Source organism: Sminthopsis crassicaudata, chromosome 4 (assembly GCF_048593235.1).
Source record: "Sminthopsis crassicaudata isolate SCR6 chromosome 4, ASM4859323v1, whole genome shotgun sequence".
Taxonomy (NCBI): domain Eukaryota; kingdom Metazoa; phylum Chordata; class Mammalia; order Dasyuromorphia; family Dasyuridae; genus Sminthopsis; species Sminthopsis crassicaudata.
Window position 1 is genome coordinate 81,563,413 of NC_133620.1, and position 22,803 is coordinate 81,586,215.

The 22,803-nt window shown below is 34.2% G+C and overlaps 1 protein-coding gene across 5 annotated transcripts in view; it reads right to left on the reverse strand.

Annotated features, from left to right (window-relative positions):
• The window catches only part of BRINP3 (BMP/retinoic acid inducible neural specific 3), a 510,141-nt gene that overhangs the window by 223,528 nt on the left and 263,810 nt on the right, over positions 1 to 22,803 (reverse strand). For all 5 annotated transcript variants that reach the window (XM_074308611.1, XM_074308613.1, XM_074308612.1 and 2 more), the window contains exon 3: positions 4,047 to 4,237. In XM_074308611.1, coding sequence (XP_074164712.1) covers positions 4,047 to 4,237 — 191 coding nt within the window. The remainder of the gene's footprint in view (positions 1 to 4,046; positions 4,238 to 22,803) is intronic.

Consider the following 22,803-nt stretch of genomic DNA (forward strand, 5'->3'; position numbering starts at 1 on the left):
ATCATATTTCTGCTTGAAGTTATTATTACTAATTAGGTTTCTTGTTAACTTCTATTCAAAGCATTCTGTTAGTTTTCTGACCAATTCAACAAAGATTATAGTTGATTATAATGTCAAAGAAGGCATTTAATTTGAAATTATTCTTTTTATATATGCAACTAATGTATGAAAAATTAGCATATCAACAATATTTGTATTGGTCATATGTATTCCTTAGAGAGACTTAACAAAATATTTACTTTAATAATTTTGACTTCACTATAATGTATTTTAATGCTAAACTATATCAATTAATCTGGTATCATCCAGGAACTAAGGAATAGAAATTTTTTCAGAAATACTAAATATTACTGATCTTCACAACCTTATTAATCACCATGGAATTTAAAAAAAAGTTAGATTATAACATATAATATAATCCTTTTACTGTTAAACTTTTAGAATGAGTCCCTATATTTTTAGAATCTATTTTGTCAGCTTCAATTCTCAACCTCTTGCTATCTGACTCCTGAGCCTATTTCTTGATGGAAATTTTTCTCATTAAGGTCACTGACAATTCTTTTAACTGCTACTTCCAATGGACTTCTTCACTTTTATTCTCTTTTACCTATCAACAGTTTTTTCTTTATTGATCAATCAAGTGTATTTATTGGATACTCTCTCTTCACTGGTCTTCTGTAATATTGTTCTTGCTTGGTTGTTTTCTGACTTTTCAGCATTCCTACTCCATGCATCCTGACAAAATCCAAAGCCCTATTCTGGATTTTCTGAATATACACACACATATACATACTCTCTCTCCCCTTTCCCCTTTCCCCTCACTTCCTCCTTCTCTCCTTCTTTCTCTCCCTATCAGCTCCAATGGATTCAGTTATCATTCGTATGCAAATGACTACCAAAATCTATTTATCCTTAATCTTAGGTTTCATCTCTAGCCCTATATGACCAATTGCTTCCTGGGAAGATCTACTGAAATACCCAGTAGACATCCAGAATTCATCATATGCAAAACATAACATATTCTATATTCCATAAAACCTACTCCCACTCTAAACTTTTTTTTGTATCGATATTTTGCTATTTATTTAGGTTCATAGTCTTGGGAAAAGGTTTAACTCTTACTCCCCACCCCCACCCTATGTAGCAATATCTAATTACTTACCAGTTATATCTGTCTTCACAGGATTTCCATCTGCCCTCACTAATCATTCTACCTCAGATTCTCATCATATCTCACTTGGACTATTCTAGAAACCTTCTAATTCATCTCTCTAATTTAACTCTCTCTCCACTTCAGTCCATTTTTCACATAACTGTTAAATTGATATTCCTAAAAATTTGGAACACAAGGCTTTTGCAAGGGTGAATATTGAAAATTATGCATGTATTTTCAAAATAAAAAGTTTTTAAAGTAGTTAATTAATTTAAAAAGTAAGGTTAATGACACCATCTGTAGCGATTGAATATGCTACCTGCATCTTCCACGTGACACAAAGTTGGATGGGAAAATTCTGAATAAGAGCTTTCAGTTTCTGTTGTCTAGTGATACTTCATGAGCCTTCTAACATGTGCACTGTTTTCTTTTACTCATATTTTATATTCAACTTTAATTATTATTTCTTATTTTTAGGCATTTTATTTTATTTTGTTGGAAAGGTTTGTGCTATGCAAAATACTGTTACTTTGTCAACTGTCACTTCTATTATTTTTGTTTCTAATTGAATGAGTTTTTCATTTCTAAGTGGATGAAATTTCATTTCAATGAATATTTTTAAAAATTTACTTGTTTATATTTCCCTTACTTTTAATATATTCAATAAAAGCCATTCATCCCACAGCATTACTGTTCTTGACACATTGTCTTTGAAAAGACTCCTTTCTATCTGAAATATATTTTCTCTTTCACTTTTCCAAGTTATTAAATATCGAGTTGTTGTTTTTTTAAAGGAAAAATTACATGGTACTACCTACAAAACATTTTTTTTTGACCACCAGGACTCCATTAGTACCATTACTGTTATCTTACTGTTATCTCCTTCTTGAAATCCCTTTGCAAATATTATATATATATATATATGTAATACATAAATATGTATGAATATATACACATACATGTATATATGTTTGTATAAATATATTCAGTATAGGTTTCAATTTCATGGAAAAAGATGTGGCAAGACCAGGTATCTTATAATGATTCCCCTGAACTTTCAAACTCCCTTTCCTGTGTTGTCTTCCACCATTAGACTTGTAAGCTCCTCAAGAGCAAGGACTATCTCTCCTTTTATTATTTGTATGTCCGATGCTTAGCATAGGCCCTGGCACATAGTAGACTCTTAATGAATGTTTATTGATTTGAATTGAAATTGAATTTGAGCATGTATACATATATATTTATTTATTTGTAAAATAATTAAAAATATTTTGAGTTCAAAGATTAATTCTTTTCTTTTTCTAATAAGAGAGCAAGGGGGATGCTTTATATTACTAGTACCCAACTCAAAGCATTGCCTAGAAGAAGTGTCTATAAATGTTTGGTGATTTGAATTCCATGACCAAATCAGAAAACAAAAGTAATACTCAAACTATATATCTAAGTTTGCATAGACACCTCTTTATGAAGGTTTTACTCATCTCTACCCACAAGAAGTAATTTGTCCTTTAAAATGCATAATTTTTATCCTAAACTTAGGATTCAACATATACAACATATACAGAAAACTTCTCATAGAATCAGAAGATTTAAAATTCAAAAGGTTCTTTTTTAGAAATATATTTCTACCTCTTTATGTTATATTTAAGCCCCCTTTATAAATTGTAAAGTTCTTGAGGTTCTTTTTTAGAAATATATTTCAATTTCTTAATGTTATATTTAAGCGCCCTTTGTTGATTGTAAGTTTCTTGAGGTGAAAGACTAGAATATATTTAAAATTAATCTCTCAAACTTCCAACCTATCACTATACCGCAGCTATAAGAAATACTCAATAAACATGTGTTTACTGTCACATATGCAAGATTTAATGTCACATGATAGAGAAATGAAGCTATCATTTTTATGAGATAAATTCAGGAAAAATATACTGGAAATGATAATTGTAGCGAGCTATCGTCTCTAGAAGCTGCCGGATCACTCTCTGGGAAGAGATCTGCTGTGTCTTCTACTCAAATCTCTCCAACAGATTCTTCTTCCTGTAACGAACCGTTGTCTCTAGGTAGTTGCTGTTAACTCTTGTCCAGAGAAGTGACTTCCCTTCCTTCAGAGAGCCCCGTCAAGCCTGATGCAATGCAGAATCTTTTTATTATCTCTGGGAGTCCTCTCTTTTATTCTCCCAGAGAATGGGCGTGGGATAGTGCAAGGGCTTCTGGGAAGAACCACCTCAGCCAATGAGCCTGCTCCTTCCATCAAGTCAACCTGAATTCTCACCTTGTAATTGTCCAACCTGAATTCTCACCTCGTCACTATCCAGACAACCCGAGTTCTCACTTAGTAATCCTAACAATAATTATGATGGTAATTTTTTTTTTTATTATGAAGAGGGAATAGAATAAGCATGTGTTCAATATCGCCTATGTGTCAGGCATTATGGTGATCATTTAATAAATTTTAACTTATTTTATGTCATGATTATCATTATTATAAAGAAGTAAGAGATAGAAGAGTAGATAGTAGCTAGATAGATGGCTCAGTGAAGTCAGGAACCTGGAATCAGGAATACCTGAATTCTCATGTACCTTCAGAAAATTACTAGCTATATATGTGACCACTGGTACAGTCAATTTACTTCAATCTGTTTCTGTTTCCTCATGGGTAAAATGGGGATAATAACAGTATTAACTTGCCCAGTGCCATTCTGAGGATCAGACGAGATTTTGTAAAACATGTTATATAAAGTGTTATTATTATTATTATTATTAAAAAGGTTTTCCAGATTTAATTGAATAGAAAAAAGAAATACTAACATAAAAGTATAGTTTTCCATTTGATATTATGTTAAACTAATTTACAATTGTATCAATGAAAAAAAAAAAATTAATAGAGTCATACCTCCCAGAGTAGCTGACAGCAAGAAGTGGGTCCCATATTTTTTGATGAGGTTTTCCGTGATTTGTTGAAGGGTGGGGCGACGTCCCAATAGCCTTATATTTCGGAAGAATTCAGGGGCAAGAGGCAGTGGGGAGCCAAGGAAATTTCTTCTCTCCACAGCAAGGTTATTTACTTTCCAGCGGCCAAATTCCCTAAAAAGCAAAGTTACTTTTATTCATAAACACATATTTTATTCATATGTTTTCATTTGCCAAGCTCAGTTCAAAATTGGATTGGGGTCACTATGACACAGTATTTCATTGTTGTAGTCATCTGTCAAATGTTCTTCAAGGAAAAGTGACATGTATAATGAACTGAGCTAGATTGAATACTCCATTACCAAAACATGAAGGGGAGCACAATAGTTTCTATGGAATTGTTGTTACATGATAATATGATATAAGAGAGAAAGCAGGTAGAGTGTTTGTCATGGACAATATAGCCTCAAAGTCAGGAAGTCATGAGTTCCATGTAGTTTTGATCCAAAACCATTCTAGCTATGTTACCATTGGCAAGTTATTGATCTCTCTTAAATCCTCTAAATTCTCTAAAACTATACAGATCCTTTGCTAATCTTCATTGATGAAGTACACTTACATACCAATACAACCATTAGATCAGTTCAAATTAAAAAACAAATAAGACTTCTGGCTAACATGGCAGCATGGAGGCAGACAGCTGCTTGAGCTCCGCGTTTTCTCTCTGGACTTACTTCATGACAATCCTCAGAGTTAATGCTTGACCAGAAAAGAAACCCACAAATAATCACCAAGAGAAGACATCCTTGAAATTCACCAGAAAAGTGTGGATACTCCATCTTGGCAGCAAGCCAGGAGCAGAGGAGAGGGTGTAAATACCTGAGGTGAAGAATAAAACCCCAGAAAGCCAGTGTCTCTCAGAACCCAGCCACCCCCACCCCAACCTGGAGTGACTCAGCACGTTCTCAGAGCCTCAGACCACAGATACAGTGCAGCCATCGCTGTCCTGTTAGTACCTCGCCACTGTCTCCCCTCAGTCTGTAGAGGAAGCCCAGTAACACCATCCAGCCCCACCCTCCCCTCCCAGAAACAGACCAATTGTTTCTCTTCTCAATTTGTTTTCTTCTATTCCCACTCTGACAAAATGAACAAAAAATTTAAAAGGGCTCTAACCATTGACAGCTTCTGTATGGAGAGAGAGCAGACTTCAAATACTGAGGACACTAAAAGGAGATTGTCCCCAGAGGAATCCCCTAAGGGGGATATGATCTGCTCCTCAATACATAAGACTCTCATAAAGGAAATCAAAAAGGCTCTCACAAGAGAGCTAGAAGAGAAATGGGAAAAGGAAAGGGAAGCTTGGAAAGAGAGCCTGGAGAAGTCATCCAGAGTGGATAAGGAGATCAAATCATTGAGAAATAAAATTAGTGAATTAGAAAAGGTAAACAACTCCAAGGAAAACAGGATTAGTGAGCTGGAAAAAGAAAACAGCTCTCTAAAAAATAAAAGGGATTAAATGAAAAAAAAAATTCCATAGAAGATAAAAATTCAATTGGACAATTACAAAAAGATATAAAAAAGGGAGTGAAGAAAACACAACATTGAAAATTAGACTCGAACAAGTAGAAATGAATGACTCAAGGAGAAACCAAGAGGTAGTCAAGCAAAACCAGAGAAATGAAACAATTGAAAAGACTGTCAAGTACCTTACCAGAAAGACAACAGACCTGGAAAACAGATCCAGGAGAGACAATTTGAGAATAATTGGACTCCCTGAAAAATGTGAGGAAAAAAAGAGCCTGGACACTATTTTCTAGGAAATTATCAAAGAGAACTGCCCAGACATTTTGGAAACAGAGGGTAAAATAGACATTTAAAAAATTCATCGATCACCTACTAAAAGGGACCCCAAAATCAAAACGCCAAGAAATATAGTGGCCAAGTTCAAGAATCATTAGACGAAGGAAAAAATACTGGAAGCTGCTAGAAAAAACAATTCAGATACGGAGCAGTCACAATAAGGATAACCCAGGATCTAGCAGCATCCACATTAAAAGAATTAAGGGCCTGGAACATGATATTCCGAAAGGCTAAGGAACTTGGTATGCAGCCAAGAATAACCTACCCAGCAAAAATGAACATTGTTTTCCAGGGAAGAAGATGGACATTTAATGAAATAAATGAATTCCATCTATTCTTGATGAAAAAGCCAGACCTACACAAAATGTTTGATCTTCAAATACAGAACTCAAGAGATTTCTAAAAAGGTAAAAAGAAATCTTGAGAACTATACTTCTGCCATAAAGATATGTAAAGAACACATGTATAGTTTGTCCTAGAAAGTAGAGGTGGAAAAGAAATTATATCATAAAAAAGGGTAAAGTGGTGGTACCACATCTCATGAAGAGGCAAAGGTAACCTATTATATCTGAGAGAAAGAAAGGAGGGAGATGAACATAGTGTGTATCAATAGACATATTCAAATTATGGTGAAACTTCTTCCACTTCATTGAAAAGTGAGAGGGAAGGAGTAAGCTAAGGGGAAGGAAAACAGAAATTGTGAGGAAAAGGGGTAAAATAAGGGGAGGAATTTTAAGGTGGGGGAGAGATACTAAAAAGGGAGGGCTGTGAAAAGCAAGTGGTGTTCACAAGTTTAATACTGGGTAGGGGGGTAAGAGGGAAAGGAAGGAGAAAAGCATAAGCAGGGGTTAACAGGATTGCAAGCAATATAGAATTAGTCATTCTAACCATAAATGTGAATGGGGTAAACTCCCTCATAAAGAGGAAGCAGTTAGCAGACTGGATTAAAAGTCAGAATCCTACTATATGTTGTTTACAGGAAACACATCTGAAACAGGGTGATACATTCAAACTAAAAGTAAAAGGGTGGAGCAGAATCTACTATGCTTGAGGTAAAGCAAAAAAGTAGGGGTAGCCATCCTTATCTCAGATCAAGCAAAAACAAAAATTGATCTAATTAAAAGAGATAAGGATGGGTATCATATTCTGCTAAAGGGTAGCATCAATAATGAAGCAGTATCAATATTAAACATATATGCACCAAGTGGTGCAGCATCTAATTTTTTAAAAGAGAAATTAAGAGACCTGCCAGAAGAAACAGACAGCAAAACTATAATAGTGGGAGACCTCAACCTTGCACTCTCAGAATTAGATAAATCAAACCACAGAATAAATAAGAAAGAAGTGAAAGAGGTAAATAGAATACTCGAAAAGTTTGATATGATAGATCTTTGGTGAAAGTTAAATGGAGACAGAAAGGAGTACACTTTCTTCTCAGCACTTCATGGAACCTATACAAAAATTGATCATATACTAGGGCATAAAAAACGCAAAATCAAATGCAGTAAGGTAGAAATAGTAAATGCATCCTTTTCAGACCAGAATGCAATCAAAATTACATTTAATAAAAAGCCAGAGGCAATAAGAGCCGAGAAAGAGATTCAAGGAATTAGAGTAGGAAATGAGGAAATTAAACTATCACTTTTTGCAGATGACATGATGGTATACTTAGAGAACCCCAAAGACTCTGCTAAAAAGCTACTAGAAATAATTCAAAATTTCAGCAAAGTAGCAGGATATAAAATAAATCCACATAAATCCTCGGCATTTTTATATATCACTAACAAAATGCAACAGCAAGAGATACAAAGAGAAATTCCATTCCAAACAAATGTTGAGAGTATAAAGTATTTGGGAATCCATCTACCAAAGAAAAGTCAGGAATTATATGAGAAAAATTACAAAACACTTGCCACAAAAATAAAATCAGATTTAAATAATTGGAAAGACATTCAGTGCTCTTGGATAGGCCGAGCGAATATAATAAAGATGACAATACTCCCCAAACTAATCTATTTATTTAATGCTATACCAATCAGACTCCCAAGAAACTATTTCAATGACCTAGAAAAAATAACAACAAAATTCATATGGAAGAATAAAAGGTCGAGAATTGCAAGGGAACTAATGAAAAAAAACTCAGAGGAAGGTGGTCTAAGTGTACCTGATCTAAAGCTGTATTATATAGCAGCAGTCACCAAAACCATTTGGTATTGGCTAAGAAATAGACCGGTAGATCAGTGGAACAGATTAGATACAAAGGACAAAAAAGGGTACATATATAGCAACCTAATCTTTGACAAACCCAAAGATACCAACATTAGGGATAAAAATTCATTATTCGGAAAAAACTGTTGGGAAAACTGGAAATTAGTATGGCAGAAATTAGATATGGATCCACACTTAACACCATATACCAAGATAAGATCAAAATGGGTCCATGATTTAGGCATAAAGAGGGAGATAATAAATAGATTAGAGGAACAGAGGATAATCTACCTCTCAGACTTGTGGAGGAGGAAGGAATTTATGACCAGAGGAGAACTAGAGATCATTATTGATCACAAAATAGAAGATTTTGATTACATCAAACTAAAAAGTTTCTGTACAAATAATACTAATGCAAACAAGATTAGAAGGGAAGTAACAAATTGGGAAAATATTTTTAAAAACAAAGGTTCTGACAAAGGTCTCATTTCCAAAATATATAGAGAACTGACCCTAATTTATAAGAAACCGAACCATTCTCCAATTGATAAATGGTCAAAGGATATGAACAGACAATTCTCAGAGGAAGAAATTGAAACTATATCCACTCACATGAAAGAGTGTTCCAAATCACTACTGATCAGAGAAATGCAAATTAAGACCACTCTGAGATACCACTACACACCTGTCAGATTGTCTAAGATGACAGGAACAAATAATGATGAATGTTGGAGGGGATGTGGGGAAACTGGGACACTAATACATTGCTGGTGGAGTTGCAAAAGAATCCAGCCATTCTGGAGAGCAATCTGGAATTATGCCCAAAAAGTTGTCAAACTGTGCATACCCTTTGACCCAGAAGCGCTACTACTGGGATTATATCCCAAAGAAATACTAAAGAGCGGAAAGAGACATATATGTGCCAAAATGTTTGTGGCAGCTCTTTTTATTGTAGCTAGAACCTGGAAGATGAATGGATGTCCATCAGTTGGAGAATGGTTGGGTAAATTGTGGTATATGAAGGTTATGGAATATTATTGCTCTGTAAGAAATAACCAGCGGGAGGAATACGGAGAGGCCTGGAGAGACTTAGATCAGCTGATGCTGAGTGAAGTGAGCAGAGCTGGGAGATCACTGTACACTTCAACAACAATACTGTATGAGGATGTATTCTGATAGAAGTGGAAATCTTCAACATAAAGAAGATCCAACTCACTTCCAGTTGATCAATGATGGACAGAGGTAGCTACACCCAGAGAAGAAACACTGGGAAGTGAATGTTAATTGTTAGCACTAATATCTGTCTGCCCAGGTTGCATGTACCTTCGGATTCTAAGGTTTATTGTGCAACAAGAAAATGATATTCACACCCATGTATTGTACCTAGACTATATTGAAACACATGTAAAATGTATGGGATTGCCTGTCATCGGGGGGAGGGAATAAAGGGAGGGGGGGATAATTTGGAAAAATGAATACAAGGGATAATATTATAAAAAATATATATATTAAAAAAAAAAAAAAAAAGCCAGAGGAAAACAGACCAAAAAGTAATTGGAAACTAAATAATTTTATATTAAAGAATGATTGGGTAAAACAGCAAATCATAGACATAATTAATAACTTCACCCAAGAAAATGACAATAATGAGACATCATACCAAAATGTGTGGGATACAGCCAAAGCAGCAATAAGGGAAAGTTTTATATCTCTAGAGGCCTACTTGCATAAAATAGAGAAAGAAATGGTCAACGAATTGGGCTTACAACTAAAATTACTCGAAAAAGAACAAATTACAAACCCCCAGACAAACACAAAACTTAAAATTCTAAAAATAAAAGGTGAGATTAATAAAGTTGAAAATAAAAAAAAAAACTATTGAATTAATTAATAAAACTAAGAGTTGGTTCTATGAAAAAAACAACAAAATAGACAAGCCCTTAGTAAATCTGATTAAAAAAAGGAAAGAGAAAAAGCAAATTGTTAGTCTTGAAAATGAAAAGGGAGAACTCACCACTAATGAAGAGGAAATTAGAACAATAGTTAGGAGCTACTTTGCTCAACTTCATGCCAATAAATTCAATAACTTAAATGAAATGGAAGAATACCTTCAAAAATATAGCTTGCTCAGATTAAAAGGGAGAAGTAAATAGTCTAAATAGTCCCATCTCAGAAAAAGAAATAGAACAAGCTATTAACCAAAAATCCCCAGGACCAGGTGTATTTACATGTGAATTCTACCAAACATTTAAAAAACAATTAGCCCCAATGTTATATAAACTATTTGAAAAAATAGGGATTGAAGGAGTCCTACCAAATTCCTTTTATGACACAGACATGGTACTGATACCTAAACCAGGTAGATTGAAAACTGAGAAAGAAAACTATAATCTCCTTAATGAATATTGATGCTAAAATCTTAAATAAGATACTAGCAAAAAGACTTCAGAAAATCATCCCCAGGATAATACACTATGACCAAGTGGGATTTATACCAGTAATGCAGGGCTGGTTTAATATTAGGAAAACTATTAGTATAACTGACCATATTAATAATCAAATTAATAAAAACCACATGATCATCTCAATAGATGCAGAAAAAGCATTCGATAAAATCCAACATCCATTCCTACTAAAAACATTTGAGAGTATAACAATAAATGGACTATTCCTTAAAATAATTACAAGCATATATTTAAAACTGTCAGTAAACATCATATGTTATATGGCGCTAATCTAGAACCTTTCCCTGTAAGATCAGGAGTGAAACAAGGTTGCCCACTATCACCATTACTGTTCAATATAGTACTAGAAACGCTAGCCTCGGCAATAAGAGCCAAGAAAGAGATTCAAGGAATTAGAGTAGGTAATGAGGAAATCAAAGTACCACTCTTTGCAGATGACATGATGGTATACTTAAAGAACCCCAGAGACTCTGCTAAAAAGCTATTAGAAATAATTCAGAACTTTAGCAAAGTTGCAGGATACAAAATAAATGCACATAAATCCTCAGCATTTTTATACGTTACCAACACAATCCAACAGCAAGAGATACAAAGAGAAATTCTATTCAAAATAACTGTTGATAGTATAAAATATTTGGGAATGTATCTACCAAAAGAAAGTCAGGAATTATATGAGCAAAATTACGAAACACTTGCCACAAAAATAAAGTCAGATTTAAATAATTGGAAAGACATTGAGTGCTCTTGGATAGGCCGAGTGAATATAATTAAGATGACAATACTCCCTAAACTAATCTATTTATTTAGTGCTATACCAATCAGACTCCTAAGAAACTATTTTAATGACCTAGAAAAAATAACAACAGAATTCATATGGAACAACAAAAAGTCGAGAATTTCAAGGGAGGTAATGAAAAAAAAAAAATTAAATGAAGGTGGTCTAGCTGTACCTGATCTAAAACTATATTATAAAGCAACAGTCACCAAAACCATCTCGTATTGGCTAAGAAATAGACTAGTTGATCAGTGGAATAGGTTAGGTTCACAGGGCAATATAGTGAATAAAAATAGCAATCTAGTGTTTGACAAACCCAAAGATCCCAAATTTTAGGATAAGAATTCATTATTTGACAAAAACTGCTGGGAAAACTGGAAATTAGTATGGCAGAAATTAGGCATGGATCCACATTTAACACCACATACTAAGATAAGATCAAAATGGGTCCAAGATTTAGGCATAAAGAACGAAATCATAAATAAATTAGAGGAACATAGGATAGTTTACCTCTCTGACTTGTGGAGGAGGAAGGAATTTGTTTCCAAAGGAGAACTAGAGAACATAATTGATCACAAAATAGAAAATTTTGATTACACCAAATTAAAAAGTTTCTGCACAAACAAAACTAATGCAAACAAGATTAGAAGGGAGTAACAAATTGGGAAAACATTTTTACAGGTAAAGGTTCTGATAAAGGTCTCATCTCCAAAATACACAGAGAATTGACTTTAATGTATAAGAAATCAAGCCATTCTCCAATTGATAAATGGTCAAAGGATATGAAGAGACAATTTTCAGATGATGAAATTAAAACTATTTCTACTCATATGAAAGAGTGTTCCAAATCACTATTGATCAGAGAAATGCAAATTAAGACAACTCTTGAGATATCATTACACACCTGTCATATTGGCTAAGATGACAGGAAATAATAACGATGAATGTTGGAGGGGTTGTGGGAAAACTGGGACACTGATGCATTGTTGGTGGAGTTGTGAAATAATCCAACCATTCTGGAGAGCGATCTGGAATTATGCCCAAAAAGTTATCAAAATGTGCATACCCTTTGACCCAGCAGTGCTACTACTGGGCTTATATCCCAAGGAAATACTAAAGAAGGGAAAGGGACCTGTATGTGCCAAAATGTTTGTGGCATCCCTTTTAATAGTGGCTAGAAACTGGAAGATGAATGGATGTCCATCAATTGGAGAATGGTTGGGTAAATTATGGTATATGAATGTTATGGAATATTATTGTTCTGTAAGAAATGATCAACAGGAGGAATACAGAGAGGCTTGGAGAGACTTACATCAACTGATGCTGAGTGAAACAAGCAGAACTAGGAGATTGTTATACACTTCAACAATGATACTGTATGAAGATGTATTCTGATGGAAGTGGATATCTTCAACATAGGGAAGAGCTAATCCAATTCCAATTAATCAATGATGGACAGAATCAGCTACATCTAGAAAAGCAACACTGGGAAATGAGTGTAAACTGTGAGCATTATTATTATCTTTTTTTTTCTTCCCAGATCATTTTTACCTCCCGAATACAATTCTTCCTTTGCAACAATAACAACAAAATTCAGTTCTGCACATATATATTGTACCTAGGATATAGTATAAGATATTTAATATGTATGGGAATGCCTGCCATCTAGGGGAGGGGGTGGAGGGAAGGAGGGGAAAAATTCGGAACAGAAGGGAGTACAAGGGATAATGTTGTAAAAAAAAAAAAAAATTACCTATGCATATGTACTGTCAAAAAAATGTTATAATTATAAAAATTAATAAAAAAAAAAAAGAAAACAAATAAAACTTTATGGAAACAGGTAACCATTCTTTGAGAAGCCAAAGAAATGGTTTCACCTCCTTGTCCATTAAATGTATTTATTTTCTTCCTCTTGCCTAGAAGTACTATAGAAAAAAATCTAGCTGCATTCTAAATAAATACCCAATAATAATCTTTCTGACACATAACAGAAGTTCAGACCCTGATGAGAAAAAATCTTTGAAAAAAGAAAGGAAATATTTTCTTCTCTTAACTTCACAGGATGTAACATGGGACATGAACATTAAGTATCTGTTTTTGAAATTCAGTCAATGATACTATTTTTTTCTGGGTACACAGTGACCAGTTGCTTTTGCTAACTACATGTATAATTATAGCTGCTTTAGAACAAGAAGATTTTGTACTTCTCTCACTGAATATATGTAATGACTATTATTTATCTCTTTTCTTCTGTGGTATTTATTTGTATGATTATATAAATGAATATATTGTTTTCTTGTTGATGCTATAAAAATGATCCAACAACAAATATCTACTTTACATATTTTCAAAATATTATATTAGTATATGCAAGTAAGTAAAACTTCTATAGAACATTTATAATTTTTTAAGTCAGTCATGACATGACATGGCTTTAATGCTTAGACAGGCCTGTCAATTTAAGGTACATGTCCACATAGAGAAATACAAACTCTCCCATACAAACACTATCACCACCATAGCCCTACAAATCCCTTTTAAACACAATCACATGCCAAGACAAATTAGCATTTATTATCACATTATCTTTTATCTTTTTTATAAGAATTTTATGTTATTTAGAATTTTTCTCACATTTACAAGAAATGAAGAATTCAAATCCCAAAACGTATTTAATATAAAAAGCATCCTATTAAGTATCAGTGACACAGAAATGAAATAATACAGATCCTGTCTTCAAGATGCTTATCTCTTCATTTAATAAAGAGATGTGGCATATAACTAAGCACTAAGACAATCTTTTGAATGCAAAGGAGAATTGAAAACAAAAGTGTCTTGTCACAGACTATAGAATTCAACAGTTATAAAGAAACTTCGATATTATTAAATCCAACCTACTTATTAAAGAAGAAAAGTAAATTGTAAGAAAAGATCTTACAATCTTATAATCTTTACAAAAAGTAAATGATCTTACAATCACAACTCAAATATATCTAGAGATGGAGAATTCACTACTTATTCAAATAATTCTAATTTATATGTAAAAAATTTATATAGAGGGCGCTAAAAATTCTGTAACATTTAACTCAGTGTAAATGTTGTATTCTTCCAAGGAAAATGAATCTAATTTCAATGACAGTCAACACTATTACCTACTACATGTAAGATATCGTTTTCAAGATAAAAAACTATTCTCAAAAAGTTTTCAATCTAATAATAATTATAACAAATACCTTTATGTAGTGCCTATAAAATAGTATTTAGTAGGGCTTCTTGCATTTCACCAAATCCATTTTTTAAGTTTTTTTCTTCAGTTAATTTCTGTACTTCCTTTTCCAAGCTGTTGGCTTTTTTCCCCAAGTTGTTGACTTTTTCCCCACAATTCTCCTGAATCTCTCTCATTTATTTTCACCTTCTTTTCTTCTATCTCTCTTATTTGATTTTTTAAAATCCTTTTTTGAACTCTTTCAAGAGAACCTTGTGAGCTTGAAACCAAATCATATCTTCCTTTAAAGCTTTACATGTAGGCATTTTGCCATTGCTATTCTCTTCAGTATTTGGCTTCTGATCTTCCCTGCTACCACAATAGTTTTCTATGGTCCTGGGTCTTTTTGGTTTTGTTTTGTTTTGTGTTTTTTTGCTTACTTTTAAAGTTGAGCTTTGTTTCTAGGGCACAGGGGAGATTGTTCAAAAGGGAACAGAGACCTCTCACAAAATGACTTTCCAAGCTGGGGTAGGAGATGCTGCTCTCTTTCCCCTGTACCTCCTTGACCTGTCTTAGTCCAACATGTGCTGGGATACAGGAGCTCTCAATTTGCCTTCTGCCATTGGTTGGTGGTCTCATGGCTGCCCACTGATCCACTGGTTCACAGAGTGGGGGTGGGGTGGGGAGGCACTATGCTGGTGGTAGGTACTTTGTCTAAGTGACTCCAACAAAATTTCCCACACTGTCCCTGCAAAGGGCAGCCTTTCCCTCCATGATCAAGTGAGACAGATCTTTCTTGAAGTCCTTCCAAGATATCTTCAACTACAAAAAATTTTCACTCCAAATGTAAATCCATTCAGAGGCTGATCTAGCTTTGTTTCTGAGGGAAACTGAAGGAAAACTCAGACAAATTCTTGGCTTCCTTCCACCATCTTGGCTCCACCTTCTTTATAGCAGACCTTCTTCCACTTGCAACCCCTGTTTACCTAAGGAATTTATATGTGATCCCCGGTATATCAGCATATAAAACAGGCATAGAGATCAGCCATAATAATAAGTAAATAAATAAATAATGATGATGATAATAAATCATAAAGAAATTTATTTTAAAACAAGCTTTTGGTGTATATATAATTCTACCATTTATTAAAGAAAAATAAATTTACACACTAATGAAATGAATGTTTTTGTTTATTTTCACATAAAGAATTAAATCTTAGTGAAATATTTGATATCTTTTACTGCTGCCAAATTTTTAATAACCCTTTAGTTACAGGACCCCATATGGAATCCCAACACACAATTTTAGAAGTTTTGGTGTATAGTATATAGTGCCTACTGTGCTAAATAGTTTACAAATATTATGTCTTTTTGATACTTACATCAAGATATGAGATAAGTGCTATTACTAGATCCATCTTTAATCAAAGCAATTGAACTAAACAGAGATTAAGTGACTTCCTTAGTCACATAGCTGTTAAAGGTATGAGACTGGATATGAACTCAGGTCTTTATAAACATCTTGATATTTAATAGCTAAGTATAGAGTTTATATGTAAAAACCTATGGTACAAGATATACTGCATTACAGTCAAAGTGAGAATCACAAATACTATAAGAAATATTTAGAGGTAAAGGACAATTTTATCTGGAAGGAAAAAAAAAAGCAGATTTCTTGAGGATCTTATATCTGAGCTAAGCATTATAATTTTGAGAAAGAAAAGGAGATGACAAAGAAGAAGAAAGCAATACTGTCTTCCTCCCCAGATAACTAATATCATAAAGATCTCAGACTAAATATTGTCGAAAATTTAAGAAGAAACTATAAGGTATTATCTATTCTGTTATATATAATATATTTGACACAAGGCTGTAGTGAGCTGTTGTCTCTAGAAGCTGCTGGATCGCTCTCTGGGAAGAGATCTGCTGTGTCTTCTACTCAAATCTCTCCGACAGATTCTTCTTCCTGTAATGAACCGTTGTCTCCAGGCAGTTGCTGTTAACTCTTGTCCAAAGAAGTGACTTCCCTTCCTGCAGAGAGCCCCGTCAAGCCTGATGCAATTCAGAGTCTTCTTCTTGTCTCTGGGAGTCCTCTCTTTTATTCTCCCAGAGAATGGGCGTGGGATAATGCAAGGGCTTCTGGGAAGAACCACCCCAGCCAATGAGCTTGCCCCCTCTATCAAGTCAACCTGAGTTCTCACCTTGTAATTGTCCAGAAAACCTCAGTTCTCACTTAGTAATCCTAACATCTCCCCCTTTCTTTTGATTTAGAACATAGGACAGTCATGACCTTGAAACATAAATCCATCAATATGGGAAGTATTACAGATAATTACATAAATTACATAAGCACATAGTAACATAGTAACGTAACACATGCTAGAAGTATATAACATAATCATAAATTGAAAATTTATAAATGTCCATAAGTCCATTGTCCATTAGTCTCATCTTGTGTGAGGAAGTCCAATGATTCCTGCTGGTTTTTAAAGTTCTTTAACAGTCTTCTTATTATCCATGCTCTTTCAGTGTCAGATGTTTCTTAGATCTTCTCCTTTATTTTGAGGCCTTTCTCTTTTTCTGTCTCTCTCTGATGGACAAGGCGAATATGACTCGTTGGCACCCATCTGATTCCTTCTCCTGCTGAAGAAATACAAGCAAACCCTCTCCCCCAGGCAGTTAACCTATCTGGTCCCTTCCATTCACCACTTTCTGGATCTCTCCACATCACCTGGCGATTATCTAAGGACAGTGGAGATGCTCTCACTGGACACTGCCCTTCTGGTGGGTTATAAAACCTGTCTGCTGGAGCCAGCGCATCTTTGTCAAAAATTAGAAAATTAATGGTATAGAGAACTAAATTTAGAAGTTCCCTAGGGCTACCTGTGGCTCCCCCTTTCTTTTGTTTTTGGAGGAGTGTCTTAATATCTCTGTTTCTTCTCTCTACTATTGCCTGCCCTTGAGGATTAAAGGGTATGCCCGTGGTATGTAAAATCTTATACTGTGCACAAAAGTGTGTAAAATGTTTGGACGTATATGCAGGTCCATTGTCTGTTTTTATTGCTTGTGGCACACCCATAATTGCAAAAGCTTGTATAAGGAATTCAGTGACCACTCGGGCTGTCTCTTTTGCTGCTGGCATTTGATACAGGAAGAAGAATCTGTTGGAGAGATTTGAGTAGACACAGCAGATCTCTTCCCAGAGAGCGATCCAGCAGCTTCTAGAGACAACAGCTCACTACAATTGGCGCCCAATGTGGGGCAAGGACTTTTGCTTATCCTGACAAGAGGAGCTAGACCAGACCTTTGCAATTTGGCGCCCGAACAGGGACAGACACAGTCCTGATTCCAGTGGAAAAGCTTCCAATCTAGATCTCAGTCTCTCTGATCCAGAAAACCTCAGTTCTCACTTAGTAATCCTAACACAAGGCTAAAGACATAAGTACATAAAAAAAGGGAGGAAGATGGGCCAGAATCACTAATCCTGATTTTTAGGGCAGAAGAGGATAATCGTGTTGTTGCTCTGAGTTTTAGGAAAGAAGATTTTGGAGTTACAGAAAAAAATTAGGCCATGACAATGTTGCTCTCTTGTTTTTACTGTTGGAGTAAGACTTCAGCAGAAGAATACCTGAGAAGACAGTTCACAATGTTATAAGATCGTTAGAGAAAAGTGTACTTACTTAGCCCTGACTCAGTTTCAATTTGAAAAATAAAGTTGGAAGAATTTTATTAATTAAACTTAAAAGATAAAAAGTTATTGTGAAGCCAGGTATTTATTTAAAAAATAAACCAACATGAAGTAATTCAATTATCATTAAAAAGCCTGAAAATTTGGGAAAAAATCACCACCCCCAACAGCAACAACAACAACATAAAAGCCTTAATATCATTCAAAAAGTTTTGTTTAAAAATACTACCAAAACATATTGTAATAAGAGGATAGCAGACCAAGAGGGTGGAATAAAGACATAGATTTTTCTGAGTTCTCCTAAATTCCCCTTCAAAAAACTTTAAAATAATACCCCAAAAAGACTTCTGAAGAGATAGAACCAATACAGTGATTATAAAACAATTTAATTTAACAAAACAATTTAAAAGGTGAGCAAAAAAAATTCTATCTATCTCACTTGGTTGAGAGTGGAACTCAATACAGTACAGGACTCCACCCAGCAAACCTTGGGGGAGAATAATTGATAGTGGTGTTTCCTGGCCTCCTATTAGAGTATAAGGTGGTTTGAAATTTGGTCACAAAAGATTACAAACACCATTTTGCTGGCAGGACTCCATTGCACTTGTCATAAGGCTTGCAGTCCCTGGGAAAAGACAGTACACACAAGAGTTTTTTATCCTAGAGATCTCTAGTCACAGTACTGGGTCATAGAAGAGTGCTATTGTAGTCACTCACAAGCCAGAACATACCAGGAAAACAATTGCATGCCTCTCCTGACATTATAGCAATTTGAAAAAAATGAAAACAATACAGATCCCAAGAAGTAGTGCTAAAGACAGTAGCATGAAAAACATGAAGCTTGGGACAATGCCTCTGTACACCAGGTGCAGAGTTCAAATAATAATAATAAGTATAAAATAATTATAATAGAAAAATAAAATTAAAGTCAAGAAATAGGCTAGAAAAATTAATAAATAAAAAGGAAAGGAAAAAAGAAAGGGAGAAAGGAAGGGAGAAAAGCAGGGGAAAAAAGGAAGGAGGAAAGAAGGAAAGAAAAAAAGAAGGGAAAGAAGGAGGGAAGGAAAGAGGGAAGGAAGGAGAAAAGAAAGAAAGAAAGAAAGAAAGAAAGAAAGAAAGAAAGAAAGAAAGAAAGAAAGAAAGAAAGAAAGAAAGAAAGAAAGAAAGAAAGAAAGAAAGAAAGAAAGAAAGAAAGAAAGAAAGAAAGAAAGAAAGAGGAGAAGGAGGGACCAAAGGAAAAGGGAGAGAAAGAGGTAGAGAGGGAAAAAATGAGAGATGGAAGCAGAGAAAAAAGGGGAAAAGAGAAGAAGGGAAAGAGGAAAGGAAAAAAGGAAAGAAAAGAAAAGGATCTGATCACAGAAAGTTACTAAGATGACAGGGAAGCTCAAAACAAAAATTCAAAAGAAAACAACAAATTCAAAATACCTGCATCCAAAGCCACAAAATGAAAATTGGTCTCGGGATGAACAAGAATTACTGAAACAGCTCAAAAAAAAGGATTTTAAAAACCCAATTTTAAAAATAGAGGAAAAAATGATAAAAGAAACTAGTGATGCAGAAAAAATTATACAAAAAGTGTTAACAGTTTAGTAGAGATGAAAAAAAAAAGCATCTTAAAAAATAGAATACACTAAATGGTAAAAGAGGCACAAAAATTCACTAAAGAGGAGAACTTTTAAATAAACATTTGACTAAATGAGGGGGAATAAAAGATGTACAAAAATCTGCTGACGGGAAGAATTCAATAAAAGAACAGAGCTGACAAAATGGAAAAAGGAGGTAATTTTCAGTTCAAAAATATTACTGAAAAAAAGAATTCCTTAGAAAATTAAAATTGGTCAAGTAGAAAAGGAAGTACCAAAGCCCAGTGAAGAAAACCTTAAAAAATTAGAATTGGGTATATTGAATTTAATGACTGCATGAGAAATCCAAAAATAATAAAATAAAATTACAACAAAAAGATGAAAGAAATAGGAGAAAGTGTGAAATATCTCATTAAAAAAAAAAAAAAAAAAAAAAAAAACTGATCTGGACAACTGATCAAGGAAAGATAATTGAAAAATTATTAGACTACTTGAAAACTATGATAAAAAGATTGGGGAAAGAAGGGAGGGAAGTGGGGGTGATGTGGGCTATAGTCCCTTTAAGATTCCTTTCTGATTCCCAATTCCCATGGCTGACCTTTGATTCACAAATCCTGGTCAAAATCCTTTTGAATTCCAGTGGGATATATCTAGGTTCTCCCATCCCCATCTAATCTGAGCCATTTTGGGCTGTCCCAGCCCCCATTCTGGTGATCTGCTCGGGTTTCCCAGCCCCCACCCCAAGCACAAACAGTTTCCTCCTTTTCTAAAAACCCATTGAATTCTATTCAAATTCTAGCCCTGGCCAAAGCTCAAGCCAGAAGCCAATCTGGGACTCCACCCACAAGCCCCTTCAGATTACCAAAAGCCCTCCTATTATAAAAGGGGCAAAACTGGAGTACACTTTTTGCAGAAGTCCCAAACATGGATTACTTACAGCAGCTATGTCAAGGATTTCTGACCACAGGACCTATAGTTCCAGTGCCCTTTTATTTCTACCTTCAATTTTACTAACTAAACTTTACTTCCAAACCCCACAATAAACCTCTTTTATCAATTTAGGTTTTAAGGTCCGTAAATTCCTTTACAGAGGACTCTTGTGCCGCTACCAGACCTCATTTAATGCTGTATCTTTGCACTGAATGCAAGGGAGCTGCAGGGGAGCTCTATTTAACTCCCTGTACCCCGAACCTGCCACTAGACCTCAATTAAACCTAATTTCATTTAGATACTCCTTATTTAGTTCTCATCAGGGGGAGTGTGTGTGTGTGTGTGTGTGTGTATGTGTGTGTGTGTGTGTGTGCATGCACTAGGGTGAATGACTAGTTATCATTTCAAAAAGTTATTAAAGAAAACTGCCCTCATATCCCAAAACAGAGAGTAAAATAATAATTGAAAGAATCCATCAATCACTTTTTTAAAAGATCTCAAAATAAAATCTCCCAGGAATATTATAGTCAAATTCCAGAGCTCAGATTCAAGGAGAATATAATGCTAGAAACCAGAAAGAAACAATTCAAATACTGTCAGAATACCACAAGATTTGGGAGCTTCTATATTAAAGAATCAGAGGGCTTGCAATGTGAGATTTGAAAAGGCAAAGGAGCTAAAACTATAACCACAAGTCATCCCCCCAGCAAAACTGAGTAACATTCCTCCTGGAAGGGGAGGGAAAAGAGCCATTCCTGCAGGAAAAGAGGAGAGCTGTATAAACAATTTGACTTTCAAATATACAATTAAAAAGAAATATAAAAAAAAAACTAACAGGAAAGAAAAATTATAAAGCATTTAACAAGTTTAAACTGCTTATATTCTTATATGGGAAAATGATCATTATTACCTCCTAAGAAATTAGTCATTTCTTGGGTAATTAGAAGGATTATACATAGACAAAAAGCACAAGTATGAGTTGACTGTGTTGGAATGAAATGTAAAAAATAAAATTAAATTAAATCACATGATAAGAAAAAGAGATGATTATGATAGACTGATATATTTTAAAATTAAATTAAAAAGTAAGAAAGAGGAATGCACTGTGATAAGGGGAAAGGGAAACATAAGAACAGAGTAAATTACTTTGCATAAAAGAAGAATGAAAGTGGAGAAGAAGTTTGGGGGAATTGTGGATAGTGTTTCAACCTTATTCTCAACAGAACTGGCTAAAAGAGAAAATTATACACTCATTTGGGTAGAAATTTTTTTATCTTATCCTAGGGAGAAATAGAAGAGAAATGAGCTGAAAGAAAGGAGAAGGCTGGTAAAAGGGAGGGATAAAAAGGAAAAAGAAAGATCAACAAGTGAAAATAGGGTAGAGAGAAATGCATAGTAATTATAATGTTAAATAAATTTATAACAAGTTTCACTGATAATGATTTCTCATTATATCATATGAGAAATGATAACATTTCTCAAACACTTAGAGAACTTGGGCTAATGACTTGTATTCTTATAAATTTGACTAAGTTCTCTATGTGTTACATAAATAAATAATAAAAAAATAATCACCTAATTATATAAATTGTCATAGGAGATAAAATAGAAGTTTTAAGATAAAGAAATTAAAGGTATGTAAAATCATGTAAAATGCTCTAAATGACTATTTATTAGAGAAATGTCACTTAATAATTCTGAGGTAAATTGTCCAGGATCACACAGCTATTATCTGATACCACATTTGAACTCAAGAATATGAGTATTTTTGATTTCAAGCTTAGTAGTATATCTACTACATCACCTAGCTACCTGTTAATAGGTTTTGATGTGCGTTTTTTTTTTTTTCCTATAACTCATTCACCGATTACTTATTCATCCTGTTATAAGAACTAATTAAACAAAATAAATTGTTTTCTCATACAATTTCTCAAATAATCTGTTGTTCTATAACATGGCACATCTTTGACTTTGAGAGAGAATATCTGTGCCATTAACTCAATCCTCTCTTTCAGCAAAGGGATGT